This window comes from Pipistrellus kuhlii, unplaced genomic scaffold, assembly GCF_014108245.1.
Source record: "Pipistrellus kuhlii isolate mPipKuh1 unplaced genomic scaffold, mPipKuh1.p scaffold_m20_p_1, whole genome shotgun sequence".
NCBI lineage: Eukaryota > Metazoa > Chordata > Mammalia > Chiroptera > Vespertilionidae > Pipistrellus > Pipistrellus kuhlii.
This window is the reverse complement of record NW_023425404.1, coordinates 1,570,281-1,587,570: the sequence shown is the minus strand read 5'-3', so window position 1 is coordinate 1,587,570 and position 17,290 is coordinate 1,570,281. Positions and strand designations below refer to the sequence as shown.

General features: G+C 38.9%; 1 protein-coding gene across 14 annotated transcripts in view; it reads right to left on the bottom strand.

Moving 5' to 3' along the window:
- Positions 1 to 17,008, bottom strand: part of EML5 (EMAP like 5) — a 104,462-nt gene extending 87,454 nt beyond the window's left edge. For 13 of the 14 annotated variants that reach the window (XR_006740233.1, XR_004986540.2, XR_006740238.1 and 10 more), the window contains exons 1-4: positions 16,375 to 16,983; positions 9,887 to 10,046; positions 3,365 to 3,463; positions 1,046 to 1,114 (exon numbers count right to left, since the gene is read on the bottom strand). Coding sequence is in view for 11 of the 14 variants with exons in the window: in XM_036429351.2 (XP_036285244.1) it covers positions 1,046 to 1,114; positions 3,365 to 3,463; positions 9,887 to 10,046; positions 16,375 to 16,571 (525 nt within the window). In the remaining 3 variants the exon portion in view is untranslated. Of the gene's footprint in view, positions 1 to 1,045; positions 1,115 to 3,364; positions 3,464 to 9,886; positions 10,047 to 16,374 lie in introns of all 14 variants that reach the window. The other variant, XM_036429318.2, reaches the window with a different exon arrangement.
- Positions 17,009 to 17,290: the final 282 nt, after the last annotated feature.

Sequence of the window (17,290 nt, the reverse complement as noted above, 5' to 3'; positions counted from 1 at the left end):
CTGTACAAAATCAATAAATTATATTTTAAAAACAACAACAAAAAACAACCTTACTTACTGGGAGTTATTTAACTGTTACAGGAACTGTTATATCAGATACTGGGAGAAAAGCAAGTAGTTCCAATTTGCATCACGGATTTAAAAGTAATTATAAACCTAAGAGTGAATATTACCACTGACTATATGGGTTTCAAATCCTGAACTACGATTATGAAACAAAACTCAAAGCTTTCATATGCAAAGTAAACAGTGGCTATCAAAGGCTGAAATCAAATAAGAGAACTAACAGAGAAGAAACGGTAACACTGTCAGAAAGCTGATCATGTGCCAGGCACTACGACAAATACACTGCCTTATTGAATCACCAACTCTGTGAGGTGTAACAGCAGCCACAGTTTTAAGATGTGAAAAGAAGCTTAGAGGTTAATGACTCATCCCAAGTCAACAGCTAGTAGATGGCAAAGCCAATTCTCTCCATGATGCTTCTACCACAACGTTTTATCTTTGTAAATGAAAATTCAGTTTACTTGGGTTTTCTATTCTCACATTTTAGTTTCTAAGTGAGACATGAAGCAACAAGATAAATAGTGCAAAACCTATTTCATTAGACTAAATTCCTTTATGGGAAGCGTTTTATTAATTCTCTATTCATATCTATGTCCCTCACATAGATTCCTCACACAGTAACTACATGATATTTGTTAGATTGGACATTAAAATATTACAAATGTTGACATTTAAAAATAAGTACTGTCAGAATACAAAAACTATCCTAAATTGTAAATAGTGTGAAATGTACTCATCGGCAGAGAATACATTATCATCCTATATAATAAAGGGTGATATGCAAATCAACTGATCGGCAGAACAATCAGAACGCCCATGGCCCCTCACCCTGGCCACCCCTGCCCCCGAGGTGCTCCCCCACCACCCTAGCCAGCCCACCCTTGCTGGCCCCGATCAGGGTAGGCTGGCTGGACCCCACCAGTGCACAAATTTGTGCACCAGGCCTCTGGTGACTTATAAAACAAGACCATTCTAGTACCTTGATATGTTTCACACCACAGCTGACAAGTTTATTTGGCTGGTACAAATCCCAAGAAATATCAAATATCTGTAAACAAATCAGATTTATGGTTAAAATACTTAATTTCAGAATCATTTAACAATGCTGTCCAAAAGACCAAATAACCCCAAACCCCACCTATCATAAAGTCATATTCCTCAGCAAATAATTATCAGGATAATAATAAAAATCTTATGGGAAATAAATACATAAATGATAAGGAACAAAAGCTTTATGTTGCCCGGCCAGAGTGGCTACGAACCAGGAGGTCACGGTTTGATTCCTGGCCAGGGCACATGACTGGATTGTGGACTCAGTCCCCAGTGTGGGGCACGCAGGAGGCAGCTGATGATTTTTCTCTCATCACTGATGTTTCTATCTCTCTCTTCCTCTCCCTTCCTCTCTGAAATCAATAAAAATGTATTTTTAAAAGATGAATTGTTCTTTATTAAAAAAAAAAACTATTTCTTAGTTTCTATGAACTTGTGAAACAACTACATGAACTTATGAAGCAAGTAGTAGAATGACAATTAACAATTCTTTTAAATTCTTTTTTTAAAAAATATAGGCCCATAAATAACAAGAATGGTTCAATATAACTAAGGCATAGGCATTTCTACAAAAGGAAAATCTGAATGGAACATACACTTCACACATACAGCTGGGAAGGGAGAATGTTTTTATAGCTTTCCATCATGCAGAGCTACTTTCATAAAGAATCCAAACATTTATTTCACAGCACAAATGCTATTTTTATCTTTATTGTTTATCAAACAAAATTAATTTATGCAATTAAATTTTGGAGATTCCCCAGGCTTTGTTCCTTTCTAAGATTCCATAAATTCTAAATACACACAAATCATTTTTGTTACAAAAGCAAAAAAGAAAAAACCCCAGATGAAAAAAAATGCACTAGAAACATATACTTTAATAATAAATAACAGAAATACTAATATTTGAAAAACAATTTCATAGCAGAAAAGAATTCTGCTATCTGATAGCCTTCATCATATTTCTTTGACACCTGTCAGCCTGATGAAGTAAAATGCTCACTACCTCTAAAGATATACTAAGTGATAGCCTTCAGTGATAATGAAGAAATAATACATCTTATAAATTAATGGCTAACAACTCACCAAAAAACAGGTTACATGAAAAACTTACTAATGCAACTTTAAAATACTAACCACAAAAACAGTTTTAAAAGTTCCAACAATGACAGTATTATTTTTTTCATAGTAATCAGTCTATTTACTAAATCCAAAGTAGTAATGTGTGATATGCTTTGCTCTCAGTCAGAATACAAAATTGTTTAATAAACTATACTTAACATTTTAATAATCTAAATTGTGTTTGTGTGTGTGTAACAGGCCGCTTTGAGAATTTGCTAAAAACTAAGGTTTTTTTTTCCCAAACTGCAAATCACAAATGTTTCTATATACTTTTACAGATTCATAGATCCCCCGAAATAGAATCAATGACTATCCCTCCTGTGCTGGTTTAGGTAAAAATTTTATTACATACAAAAGACTCAGACATTTTAAAGAGTTTATGATAAAATTCTGATGTGTGTTTATAAAAGCAGTATAATATTTAATTCAAAAGCTGACAACATATCCTTTATGTTAATTTTAAACAACTTAGAATAATATATCTTTAACAAATTTCATAAATAAAAAAATGTTGCCTGGACTGGTTTGGCTCAATGGATAGAGCGTCGGCTTGGGGACTGAAGGGTCCCGGGTTCAACTCCGGTCAAGGGCATGTACCTTGGTTGCGGGCATATCCCCAGTAGGGGGTGTGCAAGAGGCAGCTGATCAATGACTCTCTCTCATTGATGTTTCTAACTCTCTATCTCTCTCCCTTCCTCTCTGTATAAAAATCAATAAAATATATTAAAAAAAAACATGTTAGGTCTCTAAAAACCCTAATTCTAATACATAATTTTAAATTCACACATGAAATATCATTTTCACCTTAATGATGAAATATATGTAACAAATCAGTGGTAAACCAAACTAAACAGACTCTAGGCCTGAACTATTCAGTTTTTAAATTGAGGTTTTAGTGTCATAAAATTCATCATTTTTGCTGAAGCAACTAGGTTAAAAGTTTTGTGCTAGCACTATACATACTGAGTCTATAATATTGTACATGTGCATTCTAATTACAACTGTACTTTAAATTTTTAATTAGATATGAATTATTGGTCAATAACAAAAGATAGAAACATAAAATCCCCTGACACGCTCTGGCCGTCTCCCAGTCCCCATTAGAAACCAGAAAGGGAATACTTACTCTGTCTGTGTGACCAGGAGCCATAGATAACATTTTCCCCCTTTTCCAATCCCAAACACAAACTGCATTTTTTGAGTCGAGTCCAACTGAAACCAAGCGCTGAAATATTTCCAAGAAGTCCCGAAGAGAATAAGCAGGCAAACGAGTAAAAAAGGAACCAAATTATAAATGGAAAGTTCTACTCGTGGGTATTATAAATATCAAAACAGTTATATTTTATAGACCTTATAGAGAAAGGCTGGATATATTTCATCTTGTTAATAATTTGCACATACGTGTGGTTCTTTACATCAAGAAACAGAAGAATAACTTCCATGTCTAACAGTAGGATTGCCAAAATACCCTAAACATCTCTCCTGTCAAAAACTAAAAATGTTAGGTAAAATATAAAAACATCTCTTAAATGCACTACTGAGCTATCGAATATTAAGAAATTTGAGAGCAAAAACAAAGTTGTTTCCTATGGTAATCTTGAATAGTAAGAGCTCCTCCATCCATCAGCTTTATTCTAAAGGTGTTAGCTAAGTCCTGATAAGCCTGATTTTGTTCTGTATGCTGAAAAGGAATAGGAAATAAAGTTTAGGACACGCCTAAGGTAGAGATTAGATTTGCAAACCTCTGACTAAAGCAGCATACTCCTCAGAGTAAGGGAAAACAAGAGACTATCCTATTTTAAGGATGAAGGGAGAAAAACTACCCTGAAAATCTGTAGCCACAAGCAACCTTCGTGTGACTGTAAGGCCTAAATCCACATTAATCATTAATCCCTTGAGTGGAAATTTTCATTCGGAGTGATCCTAAGGACTGCAGAATCTTCAAGCATTTTCAACAATGTTGCCTAGGCAGATATAAATCCTATGTGGAAGACTAAAACACCCACCCTTATAGTATTTTTAAAGATAGCAATCAATAAAATAAAAAATAAACCTGTTCCCAATAATCACAGACATAAGAAACATGAGTGAGAATCAGAAAGTCACAACAAACAGCAAAATCAGTCCTGCAAAACATCAGACATTGGATTTATCAGATTATATTAGGGTAAGACTTAAAAATACCTCAATATATTCATATGAGCAAAGAATAGGAGACTATAAAAAGTATCCAGGCAGATTTGAAGAAGCAAAGGGAATTTCTAGATATTTCTATTTCATATATATATATATGTATAAAAGAAATTCAAAACTCATTGGAAGAGTTGAATAGGCAAGTAAAGGAAAGTAAAGAGAGAATTGAAAAGAGGAGATAGATGGAAAGGAGGAGAGAGGTTGAGAAACATGAAAAATGAACTTCTGGCCTTGAATGAGTATCAGAGTCTGAACTTGACCTGCAGCTATAAACAACCCAAAAACTGTACAAAATACATGAAACAAATGTTTTCAGACATTCATAATAGGAAGTGAAGAGTTGTGAATCCTGAAAGGGGGGGAAACAAACAAGGTGAAATTGCCCCAGTCTTTACCTAGAAGGCAATTTCCAGACTACAGCCCAGAAAGGTGGGATACCAACAGAGCCCAGCAGACTTGCTGATTTGAGAAGACAGCCTACAGTTCAGAGAAGCCAAGATGGCTAGAAATTGCAGAACAGAGAAAGAGCTCCATAAAATCTACTTATAAGTCCCCTGGAGAGCACCAATATTTCATGCACAGGGTAAAATCCCAAGGCCAAGCAAAGAACAAAATTCTGAGAAAGAAAAACAATTACTAAGAAGCTAGGTGAAAAAACTCCCAAAGATCACAAAGGGTCAGTCATGCAAGACTTAACTTAGTACACATATGCATGTAGAGCACCCAAATGGTAAATGCATAAATATGATTTTCTTATTTTTAATTTGCCTTTAAAACTAACTATTCTAGGCAAAAATAGCAAGTATGGGGTGTACAAAACATGTAGAAATAAAACAAATGAGAACAACAGTACCATAAACAGAAGGAAAGGAAACAGAAGACATATTTTTCCCTACCTTTTCCAAATGTACATGATGCTTCGTGAAGATCACAAAATTTTGAATCACAAAATAAACCTAAACAAATTTCTAATAATGAAAATACAGAGTATGTTTTCTGTATTTTCAAAAACAGAAGTCAGAATAAGCATGAAGTTATTATTCTATGAAGTACTTTTATTATCTCCACTTAATAGGTAAGAAAACAGTGTTATTAGTTTCTGACAAGAACAGAAATCAGAACAGTATTCAGAAAAGCCTTCAAATATTTGTAAATTAACAACACATACACTTCTTAGTGAATGAAGGGTTAAAGAAGAAGTCACAAGTCACAACACACTCTTTGAAAAGCACTGATTTAGAAGCAGGGGTTGCAAAGTACAATTCTCAGGCCAAACTCTACTTGCACCCTGGTTTTTGTAAATAAAGTTGGGACACAGCCACGCACATTCTTTTACCAGCTGTCTATGACTGCGTTCACACTACAGGGCAGAGCAGAGCCGTTGTCACTGAGACCACCTAACCCACAACGCTTAAACTCGTTACTATCTGACTTGTCAGAGAAAGTCCACCAGTCTCTGGTTCAGAGCATGGATTCTGGTAGCGGGCTGCCTAGATTGGAACACCAGCCCCATCTCTTACTAATGGGATGACTTAGGATAGTTCGTAAGCCTCTCTCTGCCTTAGTTTCCTTACCTATTGAGTGGGGATAATAAAAGTACCTCATAGGTTAATAGGACAATTAACATATACATATACCCTCAGGGGGGGGGGACAGAAGTTTACTGTTGTAAGTATGTGAAACACAGTTTATTCTTGTACTATTATTTATTATTGTATTATTTTCCATATGAACAATTGTAAACCTACTTCTGCCCCATCCTGTATAAAAGGAGGTAAAAGAGTGCCTGGAATATAGTTAATGTTATATAAGTGTTTGCTATCATCGCTATCATCATCGCTATCATCATCATCATCATCATCATCATCATCAGTTTACCATAATCATAAGTAGCTTTAAGACCCTATTTCCTCTTCTTGTCCAAATGAGAAATGTCATCTAGTATCCTGTTAGAAACCATTTATGCAAAGTAGAGTTACGATTTACACCCTCAAATGAGTAGAATGAATGGGTCACGTAAAAAGAGAAAGAATAGTCCTGGCTGGCCAGGGTTGCTCAGTGGATAGAGCATCAGCCCTTGCACCAAAGGGTTGCAGGTTCAGTCCCCGGCCCTAGTTGGGGCACATTTAGGAGGCAACCAATCGATGTGTCTCTCTCACATTGATCTGTTTCTTTCTCTCTTTCCCCCTCCCCACTCTATTCTCACTAAAAATCAATGAAAAAAAAAAAAAATCCTTAGGTGAATCTTGACTATCTGAAACAAGAAGGTATCAATAAATATCTAGCCAAAACAAAGATATTCACCTCTTGCTATAGCAAACTGTGTAGAAATTAAAATGTCACAAGACAACTATAAAGTGAATACCAGAGGAGCTCAGTCCTTTGTACCACTGCCTCTTCTCTCTGTCTCACCTCCTCATACACACAAAGCAAGTCACAACTGGCTAAAAGCTTTAAAACTCCATGGAAGTTTTTAGTAAAAGTTCTGGCACTCTACTCAAATAAGAAAAATATTCCAACAGCCATAGCTAGACGCATCCCGTGTGTTCCTGTACTTGTGAAATTCTTTCAAATAATGGACAATTAAACTGAAGAGATCCTAGTGTGGAGAATCCCTCTGGTCTCAGGGCAAATTATAAAAGATCTAACGGTTACAATGTTACAAAATAAAAATCACTAATTTTGAAAAAGATACAGGATTTAATGAAGTAAATATTGGCCAAATCATACAGAAAGCCATTAGATATTAGGATCTGGAAAGCAATACAAGACAATTTTTTTAAAAAGGAGCAGGCACTTGACATATGTTTAAATATCAGGAGGTTATTTGAAGGCCCTTGGGGAAAAAAAAACATGAAACCCCTAATATTTTTGTAAAAATGACCCTCATCATTGGCCCAAAGTCAATGGTAAGCCAACGCATTTTATTTTGTACCAGTGTATAGTTCACAAATTAGGTTAAAAACATTAATCCTTTATTCTTGGTTTATTCTATAAATTAGCAAAGTTGTAACTGTAACAGGTTTTATTAAATATGAGAATTGTGCTTTTATTATTTTAAATTATGATTATATTTTCAAGATAAATTCCTAAATTCCTCTTCCTCCTACTCCTTCCCCATTTACTATGAAATTTTAGTCCCAGTTTGATGTGGCTTTATATAATTAGCCTTTGTAGACCCTAATTATTCTCCATAAGGGAGACTCCAGTGTTGGCACAGATACTCCATTCAGAAGAACCTCTCTAGGAAAAGAACATCCAGCAATGCTACCAACAGGGAAACTCATTCACTGGATAAATCTTAATTGGTCATTTATAGTCTCAGTTATAGTAGAAAATGCAAACATTATACAGTATTTCCTAATGGGTATCTCATAGTTGATAGAGTGGAGAGATATGTACTAAAATATATTTTTTAACTAAGGCATTTTCTCATTAACATCATTTCAGATATTTTCTTCTTAACTTAATCTTTAACTGGAAGCAGTTCATTACAGGATTTAACTGTACTTAAGATGGATAAATTCAGTTTGAAATATAAGCAAGCACCTCCAAAGTTCCTTTTGGGGAGGCAGTCGAGGATTGCAGTTAAAAACATGAGCTTTGGAGTGTGACTGCCCTGGGTTCCAGCTCTGGTTCCATTTACTAGCTGTGTAACCCAGGGCAAGTTACTTAACCTTTCTAAGTCTCAGTTTCTTTATCTGTAAAATAGAGATAATAATGGTCTCCATTTCATAGGGTTGTGAGGATTAAATGAGATAATCTAGACCAGTGTTTCCCAAAGTGTGGTATGCATACCCCCAGGGGTACCGGATGAGTTTGTTGGAGATATGCACTGCACTGTGCTTAGCTGCGCCCAATTCTACGTTCTCATGAGAACGAGGGGTACTCAGCGTTACGAAAATTATAGAAGGGGTACACATATGTCAAAAGTTTGGGAAACACTGATGTAGACAATGCCTTACACTTAGTATGTGCTGAATAACTTTTAGCTATTATGTTTTTTTATAAGCTTAAATTTTAAGTAACATGTTCTCATGAATATTTGTGGTAATAAAATACATGAACCCAAGACTTATCTTTTAACTTGCTTAAAATAAGTGAAATTAAAGGTTTCAACTAAGAAAAGCGGTGGGCATAACTTCTCCTTACACATATAAGAGAAATTCCTCAGCAATGCCATACATTACATTTAGAAAAGGCAATTTTATAATTAAGAAGAAAATGTCTATACTTAAAACACACAGACACACAGTTAAAACATCTTGGATTTCATAATACCTTTAGTAAGTGATTTTTTAACAACAACTTTGTTGGTTTATTTCATAAAATATCATCTCCTGTAAAGTAGGTAAGGAGTATTATTCTCTGCCTTTTAAAGAATAAAATAAATCCTGATATGAAGACATTAAGGGACTTGAATAATAAAAATGGCACACACAAATTAAGGTTCTGTAATTGACAATCACTGCTACACTGTGATATTAAACCTAGAAGTACATTTTCCCCCAAATGAGAGGTTCCAGTTAAGTCTTTATAGATCTCTTAACAGACTCTTATCAGAAAGTCATATGTATCTATGCTACTCAAAGAAGCTATTCCTCAGAGTTATAAATAAAACATCTACTGGATATCATTTTCAAGGGAAGAGCTCACAATGTAATCTGTTCCTATTAAATCTAGCCCTATGAAATTAATTTTATTAATTAAAAAGCAGGTACCTAAATTTTTTCCTAAAGGTTAAAATAATTTTTAAACTCTAATTTTAAACATAAAACTTTTAAAGACTATAAAAGTTTTGCACACCTGCAAAATCCAACTTTTTACCACTTCTTAAATATGTTTTAGGTAAAAACAAGTTCCATGAAAACACCACCAAAAAGCTGTTGATTTGTTTAATTTTTTAAAAAAGTCACTGTCTAGAAGTAAATAATAATTTGGGAACTGATTAGTAAAGTAAGTGAAATATTAATTATATCTTTTGTTTTTAATTTTGATTTTTGTCTAAAAACAGTTCATATAGAAACTGCCTTGTTATTTTCAATTAAAAAATGCAATTTTAATAGAAAACCTTATAATAACTAAAAATTAAAATGTATACAACTCTATTTAAACCTTATTTTGCTAAGATGTCTTCCATTTGTCTTATCAATATACACAACCTGGAAAAGAATTATGTGTAAAATTTTCTAGACCAACCAGGTACTATTCCACTGCATCAGAATCTCTTTAGCTTTCATGATAGTAATTAATTCAATTGAAAAGTTCTTGAGAAAATTAAAAAAACCTCACTGTTCTCATATACACCAACCACTCCTCCCACCTACCCATCTCCACCCTTGAAAAAATACTTTTTATCATTGCTTTCTGATTTAATATGCATAGATTTATAATAATTTCTTATAATACACATTCTTAATATAAAGTTACAAAAAAAGAAAAAATTATCACATACCTGGCCATCTAAGTCAAATGCTAAGCAAGCTATACCATGTGTGTGAACATCCTTCAGAACTGATATGGTCTGTACCGTGTATGAATCCCAAACACAGATGTAAGGCTCTTTCCCAACTTGTCCTGTTGCTACCAATACTCGTTCAGGATGCAATGCAAGGCTACAAAACAAACAAGTAGGAGACTTAAAGTTGGTTAAAGAGATTTTATAATATTTGGTATATATAACATACACCAATGTGAAAATTAGAGTTTACTTATCTATTTAAAATAATTGGACTTAAAATAAGTAACCTCTATAAAAATCCAGGCGAAGGGTTACTACTGCAATAGTACATAGGATAAACAGTTAATGATAGACCTCCTAATCCCCATAATTTGAGAGAGTGTGTGCAAATTTCTCCAAAAACAGAATGTTCACAAGGGTCAACTGAACATACAACAAATCAGTAGCAACCGTATCACATTCCATCCGCTCCATTGGTATGCATCTATTTTTAAGCCCTCTATCCCATTTTTACTCCTTTATTGGATAGAGTTAGATCATCTTTAGTGCCCAAAAATAGTATTAGTAGCACTCTTACAATAACATTAATATTAAAGTACAAATCACATTTTACAAAACAAAATGTCATCCATGAGTCATGGAAAATAATCTATGAATCTTTAAGTATAAGACAAAGACCTAATCATTGGTAATGATTTATATACATCAGCAAAAGACAGGAAATGAATATAAATTTCTCCTTGATAAATTTTTCAACAAGTAGATTTAGATGATGAGTTTCACCTTTGAGAGGGAAAACTAAATGGCATCAGGGTAGAGAATGTATGAAAGAGGAAAAAGTTAGGAAGGTATTAAAACAGAATCAACTGATTGGATATAGGGAGATAGGGAAAGGAGATGTCTATGATAACGCTAGGATTTCTGGTTTGAACATCTGGATGGCTTGGTATGGTAGTCAACAAGTCAAAACATACTAAATGAATATTAAAAGGGAAGTTAAGTGGAAATAAAACTTAGTTCAACATATTGAAGTCAACCAACATATCATATTAATAAAAAACAACAAACCCCCATACATAGAAATAGATATAGAAAACACATTTGACAAACATTCAACCCTTTTTATGATAAAAATATAACAACCTAAGAATTTTAGAAAGAGAACTTCCTAAATCTGATTAAACCCACTACTAACATCTGGCAACCATCAAAATGTTCTCAGTATCCATGAGGCTGTTTCTGTTCTACTTGTTCATTCCTTTTGTTTTTTAGATTCAACTGTTGATCAATATGTGTTTAGTGCCATTTTATTGTCCATATATGTTTTTAATCCTCACTTCATTAAAATAAAAAATTTCTGCTCTGTGAAAGACAATGTCAAGAGCATTAGAAGACAAACCACAGACTGGGACAAAATTTTACAAAAGACACATCTGATAAAGGACTGTTAAAACTCAACAATAGCCGAAACCAGTTTGGCTCAGTGGTAGAGCATCAGTCTGTGAACTGGAAGGTCCCAGGTTCAATTCCGGTCAAGGGCATGCACATTGGTTGTGGGCACATCCCCAGTAGGGGGTGTGCAAGTGGCAGCTGGTAGATGTTTCTCTCTCATCGACGTTTCTCGCTCTCTATCTCTCTCCCTTCCTCACTGTAAAAAATCAATAAAATATATTTAAAAACAAAACAAAACAAAAAAAACTCAACAATAAGAGAGCAAACAACCCAATTAAAAATCAGGCAAGAGACCCTAATGGACACTCATCAAAGAAGATATACCGATGGCAAATAAGTATATGAAAAGATGCTCCATATCACACGTCACCAGGGAAACACACCACGAAACAACGAGATTCTACTACAGTACCTATCTGAATGGCCAAAATCTGAAACGCTGATGACGCTAAATGCTGACAAGAATGTGGATGGAACAACAGGAATGCAAAACATTGCCGGCTGAAATGCAAAATACAGACACTATGAAAGGCAAGAGTTTGAATCATCCACACCTTGGCAATGATACAATCCAGAATTCTTACCTCACATCCAACCCATCTCTTTGCCTTATCCCTGTATTCCCCAGCCTCTGGATTAAAGTGAAATCATGTACTCTCACCCTGATGGTGAAGAACCCGGTAGTATTTAGAGTGAAATCTGAATTAACACCTCCTACAATCACAACCTCTTGCTTGCCAATCCAGCTATGATACACTGCCTATCCCAGGAGGGAAAAAATAAGTCTTTTGTGGTGTAACGATGAATCAAGCCTGCCTATGGCCTCCGAAATAGCTAGATCCAGAGTGTGATGTCCATCTTCAGTCCCATCCCCATCCCCTCAATCAGCACCAAAGAATTGCTTAGTGTTGAGATGGATATGCATGCCAGTGTCATGGGGTGAACACTCTATTTTTTAACAATCAAATCCACCTTTAAATTACACTGGCCTACAGAGGGTGATGCTGTTGTTACCATCCAGGAGCTCTTAAGACTTTTGTGCTCATTCTTGCTGTCTTTAGCCAACAGGGTGATGCCACATACCACCCTATAAGTAGAATAGATACCACTGTAACCAAAGCAGCTTGTTTACACTGGTTAGAGGTAATCCCGAACAGACCTACGTGTCTCAGAATATTGACCCCTATTGAAGACACAATGGAAGATTCCTGCTGGCATAAAGAGAAGCTAGTCAGCTGTTAGTGGCTGCTCCGTACATGGCTGGTGGCAGCACGTGGTCTAAAGTCCTACAAAACACAGTTACCTCAGTTACCATGACCTGACTAGACATAAACTTAGGGTGTTATTTCAAACGTCCATGAAAATACATCCACTTTAGAATTTCATAGGGTGGAAATGATCTATCCTTCTCATAGGCACTTATATGCCCTATCAGATGTTAACGTGGTGGATATTTGGACTATTTCTGACTGCAGATTCTGGTTCCAAAATGGTGAGCATTTTCCTGGATTGATGATGCAAGACATCTGTGTTTCAGTGTTTCCAGCCCCTGATGGTACTGAGCACATCCATCATGAGAAAGCCACAGTTAAGATTGCTTTATTTGGTAATAAATTCCAAACAGGGATGTCCAGCAAGGGAGAACTTAAAGCAAGAGGCCCAAAATTTTAAAGGGGTTCCAACACTTAGCAGATTATCTACATTGTTATAAAATGCATAATAATAATGAATGAATTTGGCCCCAAGTTTTTTGAGGTTGACTTCCTAGCCCTCCAGCTAAACACGGGTTATTACTATCTCTAAAGTAGTGGTTTTTAACCCTGGCTGCATATCAGACTCATCCTGAAAGCTTAAAAATTAAAAACAGAAGGAAACAACAATAAGCAAATTATACCTGAGACCTACCCTAAACAAATTAAATCAAATTTCCAGGATGGGACTCAGTCATTGGTGATTTTCTTATGTTTGAGTTATTTTAACTCTCTAAGCGACTCTAATATGCAGCCAGGGTTGAGAATCAGGAATCTACGATAGAAGCTGCTGGGATATATCTTGAAGGCCAGTTTTGTATTTTGGAAGACATCTTTCTGCTCCCTTTCCCCCTTCCTCTGATCACCTGAGCATACAGTCTCCTGAGAGCCCTGTGATTACAATATGGGATGGAGCAAAAGTAGGTTTATGGCTGTGAGAATGCAAACACAAAGTTTATTCTTGTATTTTTATTAATTACCAGAGGCCCGATGCACAAAAGTCGTGCAAGGGGCTCGGCCCTTGCAGCCCCAGCTTCATCCGGAAGGTCTTCCAGAAGGTCATTCTGCTGTTTGGTCTAATTAGCATATTAGCTCTTTATTATATAGGATTGTATTATTTTCCATAGGAACAACTGTAGCCCTACTTTTGCCCCCAACTTATAAAAATAAGAAAAAGTGACCCTAAAATTCCTATATTATTTCTGACAGTGAAACTAACTTCTGTATAAATCAGTACCGACATAAATACAACTAAAGGATAAACTACTAGAGAAGCATAGAGATACATGGTAAAAAGAAGTAAAACAACAAGCAACATGGACAAAATGATGTCATATATTAATAGCGCCATCATTAGCAATACTAGCTGTAGTAAGATGACAAAAAAAAAACCTGGTAAATGATAAACTGGTTTTGATTCATTCTTTACAAGCAATATAGGATTTATAGTTTCAGAACATTAAAGAAAATAACCTGCTCATTCCGGTTAGCACCAGACTAAGTCAGATTTGACCAATAAGTTTTACCTAAGCTTTGAGCAAACATGGAAACAAAACAGATGGCAAAAAACAGTAAACTTTTTATTACTAAGGCTAACTTTTCAACAACACTGTTTTCCACTGTGCATCACATTTATGAATATTACATTTTTTGCTGTGAAATAGTTGAAAATTACTGAAGTACTGTCTATATTTATATTTCAAACACTGAACTGAAAGAAAACGAAAAAGTCTGAACATTTGCCTGATCTATTTCACAAACAATAACGACCTGTCACTGTTCGAGATGAAATTTCCAGAGCCCTTTCACTGATTCCTCATCTATATTTTTAGTGCTATATTAAATTGGTGCCGCCAATTTCAAGATGCAATATGACTCCGATTTTACTATCCCACTGCAATTTTTTTGGGAAACCTTTTTAGTGTTAGAAATTGTTTTAAGGGTAAATCTTTTGTCTATATAAAAGTAACTTGCCATTTTGCAATATTGTGAGACAATGTATGGATTGTGCAACTATATCTATCTATAGATCTATCTACCTACCTACCAATATGAAAGGAAAGGAAAAGCATTACCTTCCTTAGAGTTTACAGAAACACAACGATAAAAATTCAAGCAGTGTGACATATGACATAACCTCTACTTACGGCTGGGTGCACAAAAAACATAGTGCCCCATCAAATAAATCATATCTAGATTTCAAAGAGCCTCATATCATCCTGCTTTCAAATACCAAAGAGTGCACACAACAGAGGTCCTGAGAAGACCTCAAAATCCTTCACACCTCCCTCACCTATTGAATTCAACCTAATAAACCGAGTACCTGGAGGATGGCTACTTCAACTAAGTAAAGTCATTACCTATCCCCTGCATTGTGGGCAACCTAACACATGGAAAAGAAGGAAACTGTCAAGGATCGCGAAAAAGAGAACTGGCATGAAGTCTACTCTTGGGATTAATAACAACAAACACACAAATGAACCCAAAAACAACCCGATTCCCTATTCCACAATCCCAATTTTTGCTCTTCGTACCTTTACTCCATCTTACCCTACTACCTCCTTTTCCCTCTTACAGATCATGGACGTACACACTAAAGAAAAGAACTTTGTCCTTTATGGAATTTATGATTCTTGCCTATAAGACACCAAACCCAGATACTGGATTTGAAATGCCCAATTTAAATCCTGTGGAGGAACCAAATCCAATCCTAGAGTTTCTATTAAAAACCCAAAAGCAGCACACACACATTCTCAAAAATAGTTTAAGTATGGGCTCCCATCACCGACAGGTCCTATGCTGTGCTTGAGGCAGTCATCAATGGCCTTAGCACAATTTCTGCAGCTTTCAACTTTATCTGCCACAAAAGTTTCTGTTGAGACACCGACTGACACATTTCAAATGCATCATTCCCTAAAGAAATGTCAGCAACGAATTCACCCAAAGGGAGAACTAAAATGCAAAGCAAAACAAAAAAATGTAATGCAAGCCAAAAATACAAAAGTAAACTTATGTTAGGGGTCCTTTAGAGAAAACAGGGGAATTGGGAAACGGATGCTTCCTTCAGATGCAACCTACTCCCAAACTGCCTTTGGGGGTGCAAATGTGAACCTCTAAACAGCTGCCTGGAGGTCGCCTGGGCTTCTTTTCGGTCCGCTGCTCACAGCAGGCGGTGAAACCTGAACTCCGTTATTCTCATTATTGTGGCCCAGAGGTGAGCGCGCGCCCGGGACCAGCCTCCAGCTCGTGGTCCTGGGTTTCGATCAATTCTCTATTAAGGACTTCCCACCGGCGCTTTAAGAATTCGTCGAATCAGAAATCTCGGGCGGGATGCAAAGGATGAAACTGCTACCTAAATAACCTTTTTGTGCAGTTTCAGGAACGTGGAGGGAGGAGGATACCGAGCGCCAAACGCCCGGTGACCCACGGCCGAGGATGGGGAGAGGCGCTGGCAGGGCAGGGCGGCTTCGGAACGAGACGCCTGCGGGCTGTCTCCGCAGCGATGCTCCGGCGGCACCGGGTCACCGCACCGCACCCGGGAGGGCCGTGCAAACCCCGGAGGTCGGCCGGTGCAGACCCCGGGAGGTCGGCGGGTGCAAACCCCGGGAGGTCGGCCGATGCAAACCCGGGGAGGTTTGCGGGTGCAGAACCGGGGAGGTCGGGCCGTGCAAACTCCGGGAGGTCGGCCGGTGCAAACCCGGGGAGGTCGGCGGGTGCAGACCCCGCCAAGGGCTCCCGGCGGGTACGGCGGCCGCCTCCTCCCCGCCCCCGCGCCGGTACCTGATGATGTCGTCGCTGTGGCCGCGGTAGAACTTCTGCCGGTGCTCCCGCGGGCTGTACACCACGCCGACGCCCGCCACGAAGTACACGATCTCCTTGGCCGCCGTGTAGTAGAGGTTGTTGCGGCACTGGTGGCCCCGGTAGCCGTACACCCACTCGAGCCGCAGGTGGCAGCTCGGGGCGCTCCGGGCCGCCATGTCGGGGCGCCCCCTCCGCTGCTCCAGCTCCGGCCCGCGGCGGCGGCGGCGGGAGGCGGCGGCGGCCGGAGGCAGGGAGCCCCCCGGCTGGCGGCCGGGACTCGCCGCCCGCCGCGTCCTCTAAGCCGCGCCCGGCAGGTGCATGTCGCTGCTCCGGGCCGCCGCCGCCGCCTCAGCCCACGGGCCGCAGGACCTCCCTCGCCTCGCGGACCATGCCGAGGGCCGTCCAGGGGGTGCCGCGCGCCCTTCCCCGCCTCGGCTCGCTGGTCTCAGCCTGCCGCGCCCCAGCGGAGACGCAGCCGAGCGAGGGCCACTGCCCGCCTCCACGCCCGCCCCGGCCGCCGCCCGCGTTCCCGGCGCCCAGCCCGAGCCACCTGCGGCGTCCGCGCCCCGCGCCGCCCGGTCCCGCCGCCCCGCGCGCACGCGCCGCGCGCCCCCGAGTGCAGGACCCCCGCCTCGCGCGGCCCCGCCCCCAAGCCTCCGGCCGCCGCAGCGCGCTCGCCCCGCCCCTTACCCCTGTCATTGGCCGCCGCCGCCAGCTCGCCCCGCCCCCGCCCCTGTCATTGGCCGCTGCCGCGTGCTCGCCCCGCCCCTCCCAGCGCGGAGCCTAGGGAACGCGCCGGGGTCCGGAGCCTCGGGAACGCACCGGGGTCGCCGCTCCTGCGCTGTCGCGCTCACCCTGAGTCGGGACCCGCTCCACGGAGGCGTGGCGAGCGACC